The following is an 11,952-nucleotide window of genomic DNA, read 5'->3' on the forward strand; positions in this document are numbered from 1 at the left end:
TCTATAAAGAACCGTGAACATTCAAAGAACCCTCTGCATGATTAAAGGTTTCTTAGCATCATGAAAGCGTCCTTCAGATTGATGGAGAACGTGCTGTAGATGGTTCTACATATCTAAATTACCATTAAACATTCCAATGGTTCTTACAGTTATCAGTGATCTGGACACCCTTAAAAAACATGGCTCTTTAAGAGTTTTTTAGTAAAGGGAATGGTTCCATTTAGAGCCATGCATTCTATACAAACTTAAAAATGATGGTTCTTCAAGCGTTCTTTAGTAAAGAAAATGGATCTATATGAAACCATGAACAAAAGGGTTCTTCTGTTGCGTAATGCTTGACATCATAACAACAGAGGAACCCTTTTTGGTGCAATAAAGAACTCTTTTCAAAAAGGCTCTGTATCATATACAGCACATCAATCTGATGAATGCTTTCATGATGCAAAGAACCGTTTAATCATGCAAAGGGTGCTGTAAGTGTTCATGATTCCACGTAGAACCATTTTCTTTACCAAAGAAACCTTGAAGAATCTTTTAAGAGGGTTGGACCATATCATGCTAAAATCGTTCCTTAGATCGATGGAGAATGTGTTGTATATGGTTCTACATATACATTCTCCATCAATCTGAAACTCATGGTTCTAAATGGAACCATTCTCTTTATAAAGAACCCTTAAAGAACCATCTTTTTAAAGAATGTATAACTCTTGAAGGGTTCTTTAAGGGTTCTTTAGTAAAGAAAATGGTTCTTTGCATCATGAAAGGCCTATTTAGACTGATGGAGAACGTGCTGTAGTTGGTTTAATACAGAGCTTTTTTGAAAATGGGTTTATATATCTATAGGTTCTATATAATCCTTTTTGCAAAGGGTTCTTTGAGTGTTCATAGTTCTGTATAGAACTCATGGTTTTAAAAGGAACCGTTCCATTTACCAAGAAACCCTGAAAGAACCATGTTTTTTAAGAGTTTATAGAACAGTGACATCTGTAAGAACCATTGGAATGTTTTAAATGGTAATTTGCCTGTTTACAGTGCTGTTTTTCATAATGAAAAACCTGTTGGTTCTTTAAAGAACCTTTTAAAAATGGTTCTGTATAGCACCAAAAAGCATTCCACAGTTGTTACAAGTCAACAGACCTTTTTTGTAGTCTACATAGAGCACCTTTTTTCTACTGTGGTGTAATTACTGCAGTGAAAAGATGGTGGAAGGAAAAATAGTTCCGATCCAACACATTTCGCAATCTTCTAGGGAACGAATAAGGATGAGACTTAAGGTGAGGGGGCAGAGGTGTCCAAACTTATCAAAATACTTATCAAAATATCTGAGGACCGGTCATTCTTTGCCAAAATATTATTTATAAATGATTTTAAATATTCAGTATTCAAAATATGAAAAGCACAAACATATTGAACAAGTAATATTTACTGTACGAACTATTATTTTGCTCTGATTAACAGATGTTATCCCCTGAATTTTTATTTTCCATGCTAATAATATTAATACTACAGTCTTTTGGTATTTGAGGCACACATTTGTAATGGCTCTTGATGAAAAAGTATACCATCACTCTTAAAATTCCCAGTTGTCACTGTCAGCTGCACTGTTTGTGTGTAGTCATGACTAAATGTCATTCAGTAAATAGATGTGCAAGTTAATTGTAAATTAATTGTAGGTTTACAGTACTGCTGCCATCGAGCAGAAAGAAAGAAACAATTGCAACGTATAGGCCAGAAGGCCGGTTAAAATGACTCCGCGGGCTGCGTTAGGCCCTAGGGCCAGACTTTGGGCACCCCTGCCCAACCCCTAACCCTGGGCATTATTACAAACAGTAGTTATTTTTCTCTTAGCATCCAAATCGTAAAATGAAAGCCCACAGTGATTTTGAGGGCACAGACTCTCACTATGCACTAGTCATTTCTAGTGAACAATGTAGATCACTACAACTGAATATATGTACAACAGTGTTGCTAAGCAATGGTCAGATAAACATCAGCTGACATTCCCTGCTGAAAGAACAGCATGGAGTCCAAGGTCTAAGCTGGTCTGGTGCTGGTTTAGTGTTGGTTTAGCTGCCCATTTAGCATTGTCATACTGATTGACCAGCATACCAGCATCCAAACACAGCAGGTTTTGCTGGTGACCAGCCATGCTGGTCTGTGCTGGTTTTTCTGTGTTTCGTGGCTGATTAGCTGTCGATTACTGAACCTAAAGGACTTTCTTGGCCAGACACCAGCAGCAAAGTTAAAACCCCAGTGTAGTTTAAGGCCCAATCCCTATTCACCCCTTGCACCAAAAACTCAGCCTTTACCCCTCTGTTTTGCATGTTCACGTCTAGGGGTAGGGTGTCCCGATTGTTGTTGAGATAGAGGGGTAGAGTGAAGTGTTAGGGCTATATGGCCCTCCAAACAGAGGTTTTTCAGATGCACACTCCAAACAGAGTGTTATTTTCCTAGTTAAAAATTTTTACTGAAGAATTAGGGGTGGGCGATAATAAATAACTGTCGTATCCCCCTCTCTTTGAAAGCAAACGACTCCCTAAATGAACTAAAGCCCAGCAGTGAGGTTGCTGAACTTTACCCTCCTCTGCTGTCACTGCAGACCGGCAGGGTTGCCTACAGAGCACCGCTAGAAGCCTGTTAATGAAGTAATGTTCTTTTTATTTGAGGGTCCTCCCATTTTGTAGGGGAAGATTTTACCCACTAGCCCTTTCAACTCACTACCCCTTTGACAATTAAAAAACAAGGGGTAGGCGTAAAAATAAGAAATGGGATTGGGCCTAAGTGTAGATCATTAGGGACCATGTAATAATGAGTAGCTAAGTCAGGTTTTCCACTTTTTCATCACCTGCACTTTTCAAAATGTCTTCAGCTACGAATAAAAAGTCAACTTCAGACTTGTTTTTGTGGCTAATGTAGGTTTGTTTAAGCGACTGGTAAAAACTGACACAGGTTGATAAAGGTGAAAGTGTCTGAATTCATTCATCAATTCATGCCACTATTTAATACACTTAATAGTTCTTCCCCATATAGCACAGAAATCATGAGGGCTTCCATTTTGGTCACAGCCAATAGATCAATGAAGTCGTGCAGTCATGTGTCATAACCATATTAGGAACTCCAGGTCTAAGCTGAACTTCTCAATGGCATTTTTTTTTTCATCGATGCTGTTCCACCCTGTGGTAAACAAAATAGTTCCAAACTTGATACGTTTGATCCTACGTACATTTTTCCTCTGAATGTCACTGGATCCGATGAATCATGAGGTCATTAAGGAGCTGAAACATGAGTTTTGTTACATGCAAGCTAACACTCCTGTGCGCTGAATCATAAGACAGGCGAGTACATAAACAAAGTCGCAAGATTTGTTAAATCTAAAGTAAAGTACATTTGGAGAAGCTGGTGTTATTGGTAGGATAATAGTGTTATAATAGTAATAATAGTGTTTAATAGTATTTAGTCTTTTGATGTGCAGGAGTGGTAGCTTATTAACATTGATGTATCAGTGTTTACATTAAAACTCCTTTATGATTTTTTAATTCAGAGAATCCAGCAACATTCAGAGGAAAGATGCACATAGGACAAAACAGGTTTGGAACATTTCTGTGCACCACAGGCTGTGATAACAGCGAGTTTCAATAATCCCATTCATTTTTGACATAGAGAAATCCAGCTTAGGCCTGGAGTTTCTAAAATGGGTCGACTACAGAATCACAGATGACTTCAGAGGTCTATGTGTCAGGCACCAGGCAACTTTTTGTGGTAGCTTTTAGAGACCTTAAACTGTTCAGATGTCTGGTTCATATCACAAACGCTGTGAACAATGCTGACTCTTTAGAACAGAGCATTTCACATCAGGCAACAAATTCATAACCATTTCATGAATAACTTTCGGTGATGTAGCTTTCAGAGCACGTGTTGGGCTCCACTGCAGACTTCAGCACAGTGCTTCACTAAACACAGTTCATTCAGCTCATCAGCTAATTAGCGAGGCCTTCATGAACTGAATTCAGAGCATTAGATGAGGGTAAATGCTACTCTTCGCAGGACTTTGGCCTCCCCAGTTTGACATATGTGTTTAGAGCCATTAAACTCTTCGGACATCTGGTTCCTATCACCACCACTCGTGAACAATTCTGACCATCTAGAACAGAGTATTTCACATCAAACCAATCTGAATGACTTTCTTTACATCATAGCCATTGAATTAAGCAGACATTAAACCCCCAAAAAGTAAAATTCCCCTTTAAGTGTAACAGTTTTTCCCACACCTTACATCTGCTGAGCTTGGCTACAGGCCTAAATTCCACGTCTGAGTTATTTGTGGCAAGTGGGAACATGTAAGCCGAGCGAAGGTAATACAAAAGACCTTCATTCACTGCCATGAAATCACCAGCTTGGAGCCACACCTTGTGTTTCATCGAGTAGTTTCTCAATTGGGGTTTCCACCCACAGCGTGACACAGTCATTTTATTAGGACCATTATGAGGCCTATGGGAATACAGTACATGGCTGTGTGATGCAGGGGTTTACGCTGAAAGAGCAGAGTTACATCCACAAGCTGTATTTGCATTGAATTGCACATGACCATTCCCTCGTATATGTGCACATAATGACAGAAAGGAGTCACATGCTCAGGGATATTCAGCATGCCAGAATACACTTAACTCGGATGTGTGCGTTCCAATTAATGAGACAACTGCCTGCAGACAGTCAGCTGGTTCAGCTGTGGCCCTGTTTTCTAAGTTAAAGAAGAGCTCAGACTAGGGGTTTGCAATACAACGATATTTTATCATTATTGTGATACTTCACACCACGATATGCTTTTCCGAGCATATCGCGGATATTGTTCTTAAAGAACACTGATCGACTGCATGTTTTATCACGAGGAGAGCATAATTAGTCCTGTTTAATTGTATTTTGAGCAACAAAGTGTGTGAAACAATGAACAAAGATCACTGTATTCATCGTTTTTTTACATAGTATTTTTAAACGTGGCACCGCTGGGTCAGTTTTTTTCTGTTTCAAGTTATCAAACCTCAAAAAACTAAATATTGTGATGCATATCATGTATTGTGATGTTATATTTTTGCCATATCTGCCAACCCTAGCTCAGAATATACTAGACAGGGTCATTTCTGGTTTGATTAGAAAATGATTATGACCAGAGAATGGGGTTGGTTGGCACATTCACCAGTCAGTTAAGGTGGGGAACTTTTTATTTTTAAAAATGTCTCTTATCGCAGAAACGTTTTAAGAAGTGTACGGCTGAACAATTTGGAGAAAATATCTAACTGTGATTTTTCTGACCAATATTGTGATTGTGAGTTAAATGCAGTCATTTTCTATACATTTTCTATAAATTTCCAGGCCTGTTTTTTTTTGGCCAAGAAGAACAGAGTATCCACTTTTTCTGTCTTGAAGCTTGAACGGTTAGTGTATTAGACTACCAGTTAGTTGTGATGGTTGTGATGTCACATACACAGTACATGGGGGTTTTGTAGCTTCTGATTGGTCCAGTTCATCCACAGGCAGTTCACAAGCTCAGTGTTATTAGTTTAATTTGTTACATTTAAAACGTGTTAAGATAACATTGTTGAATATATATTACACAATAAATATTGCAGCTCTTACGATTTGAAAATTGAAAGGCAGCATTAGCACATTGATTGCCCAAACGTATGGCTAGTGTCACAAACATATCGCTGCTTTTGGAACAAACCCTCATATCATCATTTTTGTCGTTTTTCAGTTTTCCACATAATTTGAAAGTAGTCCTTTAAATCGTGTGTAAAAGTCATAATGAAAGGAACAAACGGGCCAAAATTACTTGGAAAAAAGTTTGGTTCCATTGACTTACATTAAAAGTAAAGTATGTTCTTTCCTACTGCTGTAAAGTTACCATTTTAGAGATAAGAGGTTTTGTTCCGACAGCAGTGATTTATTGTTTTAAATTATACACAGTAATAGTGTTCTACATAATAATTAGGATTCTGTGTTTATTTTCAGTTTATGTTAAATTTATACAAGTTGTTCTTATTTCTAAGCCTTTTGGGTGATAAGTGAGCCTCCAGATTTAAATAAAATAACTTTTTAAACTACATATGTATTATATATAATGTTTAAATTATGAAATCTGTTATTGCACTCAAGTACAGGAGTTGTGTACTCTGTCCGTCACTGTTCAGTACAAGCCAATGACATAAATGAAAGATTCGTAACATTTGATTCATTAATATTTAATAATTAGATCAAGATTAATTGGTTGCCGTGGCTTGGTTTAAATTGAAAGTCTGATTCAGGCTTCCAATTAGGGCCTTTTAACGTTGTGCCAACCATCACTATTAACATGCAAACCAGCCTCGTGTTGGAGAAGGTTGGCACAAGTGCACAGCATGAATGCACCAATTCTGGGAAATACTTTGTGAGACTGAAAGTGACATCATTGTAAATCTACTCGATTTTTCCCATAGTTCTCATTTTAGGATTATTGTCAGAATATTCTAAGACTTATTATGTCATTTTATCAAGTGATATTGTGCTACACAGGCAGATCATTTTGCTTGTTTCAAGCACATTTTTATTCATTTAAAATAATTTATATGGTTACAATAATCTCAAAGTTAGAAACATGAATTATATTGATTAGATTTATATTATAAGATATCCTTTTTCCGAAGTGTAGCTAAGATGTCCAGCTTTCATTTGCTGCTAGTTGGGTTATCCTAATTCATGGAATGCCTGGGATGTACGGCAGAGCATGAAACCAACCCCACCCTCCCCTACTACAAGTCAACAACAGAAAGATCTTGGTTATCTCAGCAGAGTAAAGAATCATGGTCATTTTAAATGCTTATGTCCCATTCAAAATCACAACAGAACAGCTTAATAAATAAGAGAATCAAAAGCTCGAAAGCCCTGCAGTGAATGTAAATCCTCTATTTGTCGAAGCCACTGTGCTGATTTGCCAGTTGGCCAATAAACTGCCAGAACTCCAAGAAGCTCAACTCTCCGTCACTGTCTTTATCCAAGGAGCCCACGAGTTGCGCAATGACTGTTGAGTCATTAGCATTCTGCAGGAAGGAAAACATGCATTAGGGTCAAACATGTCATTTGAAAACATGGTCTCATCGTCTTCGCTGGCTAAGAATACTGTGTGTGGGGTGAGGTTTAGATGAGTCATCAATCTAAACACACAAGTTTCCTCTTGTTGCTCTCTTGCAAGAGCTGAAAAGAGGCAGGTCTGTTGAGATGTTCCCAGAAGCCTGGCCACTTACTATTTCTCCCGTTATATCAGAAACATGACTGCAAATTGCCAGAGGGCGTCTGCAAGCAAATCCTCAATGAATGGGTGTGAATGGAGGTTAAAGGAGTCTCTAACCACCTTGGTTGTCATTACTGCTACTGAGTGCAAATTGGTTGTCATTACTGCTACTGAGTGCTGATTGGTTAGCACTACTGCTACTGAGTGTTGATTGGTTAGCATTACTGCTACTGAGTGCTGACTGCCTAGCACTAGTGCTACTGAGTGTTGATCGGTTAGCATTACTGCTATTGAGTGCTGACTGGTTAGCTTTGCTGCTACTGAGTGCTGATCACTTGGCATTACTGCTAACGAGTGCTGATTGGTTAGCATTACTGCTACTGAGTGGTAATCGGTTGGCGAGTGGAACAGCTCATTGGCTGAAAGAAGGGTTGCTCACTGTATTTCATGAACATATTGGAGGAACTGTGAAAAAGTCTTATAATTGGAGTTTAAAAGTGCTTAAAAATATGACAGCAGTGTTAAACATGTATTAACTGGAAAAAGTTAGTGTTTTGGCTGATTTAAAATTTTGATTGAATTGAATTTTGAATAGTAAGTTAACACAACAAGAATCTGTGTTTAATGACCTGTAGACTTATTATTTGAAGTTCAACTTAGTGAGTTCTGTGTTCAGGAACTGAATGCATACTTCTATATAAAAATGTTGAAGAATTTAAAGGTAAACTCCACCGATTTTTTGAAATTTCAGCATTTCAGCAAAAAAACTTACCGAGTCAGAATTGTTCACAGTGGTGGTGATAGGAACCAGATGTCTACCCCTAAAAGCTCCCTCACAGAAAGTTATTATATGAAATGGTTATGAATGTGCTGTCTGATGTCCGAGACATTGTTTTATATTAGTTTTGTGATAAAGTTTTGGCTTAAAATGCATTTGAATCAATTTTAATCCATTCATGGTGTAGGGCTACATGTAGGGTGTTCTAAGGCAAAATAGTCCTTGAAGAAAACCCCTGTTTTTCAGATTCATGACTATTTTACCATCATCAAGGTTCCGTATAAAAACTCCTTGTAGGTTCACTGGTTGTTTTGGATAGTAAATAAATGGCTGTATTTGTGTTGTAGACATTTTGACCCCTGGTTCCATTCACCACCACTGTAAAGAAATAAGAGTCTGTAAGTTTCTCTACAAATGAACCGTTTCACACCAAACCACTCTGAAAGACTGTTTACATCTCCACCACTGAATTATACCAAAATTTTGAAACGTTGGTGGAGTTCCCCTTTAACTATGGTTTTGCTCAAATGCTCCATATTAATCCATTTATTTTGGACTCACTCAGGAGCAACATGGGGGACATTATTGAGTGGCAGCTCTCCTCTCTACACATTCTCTGCTGATACTCTCAAACGGCTCCCTTTACATCAGCACCATTCTGTTAAATGGAAAGGAGCCCAGGCAAGGGAAACTGTACATTGCCCTCTAGTGGATAGAGGGGATCACTGCCACATGCCATTTGTTTTCATCACAGTCAGTGATTATCTGCCTCCATCTCCTTCTTTAGGTGTGATTATCCAAAGTGCTGCTGGAGTTTTTAAACACCTCAGTTGCTAAGAATGCTATCTTACAGAAAATAGCATGAGCAAAGCTGGGCGAAATATAGGCTCAATCTCAAATGGCTTCCTACTCCCTATGAAGTGTGCACTACATGGGTCATCATATAACGGCTTCTCTACCAACACTACGTTATTTATTTAAATATAAACCATTTATGTTCAGTCATAGCTACACAGCATCCTAACAATTAGTGCACTATGTGAGTGGAGAAGCCATCATTTCATGACCTACACTGACCAGCCCCATTTATTAAAACTGCCTCCTTGTATCTACACTCACTGTCCATTTTATCAGCTCCACTTCAGGATCATTCTCAGCATAGCAGTAACACTGATGTGGTGGTGGTGTGTTAGTGTGTGCTGTGCTGGTATGAGTGGATCAGACACAGCAGTGCTGCTGAAGGTTTTAAACACCACAGTGTAATTGTTGGACCAAAAATATTCAGCCAACAGTGTCCTGTGGGCAGCAGCCTGTGACCACTGATGAAGGACTAGAGGATGACCAACACAAACTGTGCAGCAACAGATGAGCTACTGTCTCTGACTTTACATCTACAAGATGGACCAATAAGGTAGGAGTGTCTAATAAAGTGGACAGTGTTTAAAAACTCCAGCAGCACTGCTGATCCACTCGTACCAGCGCACCACACACTAACACAGCACCACCACGTCAGTGCAGAAGATGAGCTACAGTCTCTAACTGTGCACCAGCAAGGTGTAGCTACAAGAGAGGGATTTCTGATAAAGTGGCCAGCGAATGTATACATTGCTTGGACCCCTATGCACAATCAGAGGAGTGAAGTACCTTCACGTAGTTTGGCAGCTGGGAGGTCAGGAGCTTCTGGAACTCATCTTTGCTCAGTGTATTTGAAGAGCCTTCCTTCCCAGCAAAGGCCTTAAACTGAGACACCAGGGTGTTGATAGCGGCCTCCATCGGAGAAGGTTAAAGTGGGGGTCCTGAAAAGCAACAGAATAATTCAATGAGATTAAAACCATTTCACACACAAACACACTACTTTCACTTTTCTACGCAATTCAGTGTTTGAGAGGTAAACAAAGTCATTAAGATGTGAAACGGTTCATTGTTGAGAAACTGACTCTGATTTCTGTACAGTGGTGGTGAATGGAACCAGGAGACACAATGTCTTCAACACAAATATAGTCTTTTTATTTACTATCCACGATCAGTGAACCTTCATGAGTTTTTCTGTGCGATGCTGATAAGAGTATAATTGTGATAAATCTGGAAAAAAAGATTAGTGAGGCTCACCAGATAAAGAGTCTCCGCAGGGAAAGGGCAGTGGTCAGCTTGGCTTGGCTGGGTGAATCTCACTCTTCTGCCATCTTCCTTTTATACGTTCCAGCATTTTTCCAGGAAATAAATCATTAACAGGGATTTCTTCACTACCGTCACATTCACTGTCTGCCCGGAGATTGCACAAGTTTTCCAAGACACACTGTTGAACCTCTAAACGGGCTACTAAACCACTACCAGATGTATTGTTTTTTTTTTTTAATGCTGTTTTGGGCTTTTGTGGTTCCAGGCATAAGCACTACTCATAATAAATAATGTTTTTATGAGTGACAAACATTCCCTCATTAGTCAGTCCATGAAAAGAGTACCATGAGTCCCCATAATGCTGTTTATAAAACAAAAATAAGTGTTTAAGCTTAAATATATTCATTCCATGTTTATCATTGACATATATATATATATATATATATATATATATATATATATATAAAATATATGTTCATAGTTTTTTATACACTCATTGAGCACTTAATAACACCTCCCTGTTTCTACACTCATTGTCTATCATATCAGGTCCACTTACTATATAGGACCACTTTGTAGTTCTACAATTACAGACTGTAGTCCATCTGTTTCTCTGCATACTTTGTCACCCTGTTCTTCAATGGTCAGGACCCCCACAGAGCAGATATTATTTGGGTTGTGGGTCATTCTCAGCACTGCGGTGACACTGATATGGTGGCGGTGTGTTAGTCTGTGTTGCGCTGGTGCAAGTGGATCAGACACAGCAGTGCTGCTGGAGATTTTAAACACTGTGTCCACTCACTATTCACTCTGTTAGACACACACCTACCTCATTGGTCCACCTTGTAGGTGTAAAGTCAGAGACAATAGCTCATCTGTAGCTGCACAGTTTGTGTTGGTCATCCTCTAGTCCTTCATCAGTGGTCACAGGACGCTGTTGGCTGGATATTTTTGGTTCTCAGTCCAGCAGTGACACTGAGGTGTTTAAAAACTCCTTCAGCACTGCTGTGTCTGATCCACTCATACCAGTACAACACACACTAACACGCTTCCATCAGACAGGGGGGTCCTGACCATTAATGAAGAGGGTAAAGGTGGGATGACAAAGTTTGTAGAGAAACAGATGGACTAAAGTCTGTAATTGTAGAACTACAAAGTGATTCTATGTGGTAAGTGGAGCTGATAAAATGGTAGATACAAGGTAGGCTGGCCTAATAAAATGTTCAATGGTAGAATAATGGACTGACCACCCCAAAGTCCAGACCTTAACATAACTGAATGTGTTTGGGATGACTCGGATGGTGAGAAAATGCAACAAACTTCTAAGACTGAACTTTGGAGGAGTGGAAAAATATCCCTGCAGGTTTCTTTGTAAAACTGAAAGCGAGTCTCCCAAAAAGAAAGGAAGCTGTAATAGGCACAGTGGACACATTAAATACTATAGAAAATTTTATATTTAGCTATATTTAGGTTTGTGTAATTTGTCTAATACACATTTTCCTGTCTGAGGATGATGGGGTTGCACTGTTCATTATTTGCTTCAAAAAATCTATATGCTGATGTCTTTTGGTCTTTGCTTTGCTATGGTGATTATAGAAGTGGTATGCATAATAGAACATAGGCGTCAGCAACGGGTGCGCCTTAAAGTAGTCACTCATTAGAAGGGCTGTCTGTATACTTTTAGAGATACAGTGTATGTCTGAGACAAGTGTGACCTCAACATTTCAAGAAAGAACCAGAGATCAAGAGTCAGGAGTGAGTAAGTTTAAAACGTAAAGGTTTACAGTTACATGTG

General features: G+C 38.9%; 1 protein-coding gene across 1 annotated transcript; it reads right to left on the reverse strand.

Moving 5' to 3' along the window:
* Window positions 1-6,551: 6,551 nt before the first annotated feature.
* Window positions 6,552-10,261, reverse strand: LOC118823285 (protein S100-A13-like). The gene is made up of 3 exons (XM_036592771.1): window positions 10,149-10,261; window positions 9,684-9,835; window positions 6,552-7,070 (listed from the first exon to the last, which is right to left on the reverse strand). Exons 2-3 carry the CDS (start codon window positions 9,810-9,812, stop codon window positions 6,936-6,938), a joined length of 264 nt encoding a protein of 87 aa, XP_036448664.1. The 5' UTR covers window positions 9,813-9,835; window positions 10,149-10,261; the 3' UTR covers window positions 6,552-6,935.
* Window positions 10,262-11,952: the final 1,691 nt, after the last annotated feature.

The sequence above is a fragment of the Colossoma macropomum genome, unplaced genomic scaffold (assembly GCF_904425465.1).
Source record: "Colossoma macropomum unplaced genomic scaffold, Colossoma_macropomum, whole genome shotgun sequence".
Lineage (NCBI taxonomy): Eukaryota > Metazoa > Chordata > Actinopteri > Characiformes > Serrasalmidae > Colossoma > Colossoma macropomum.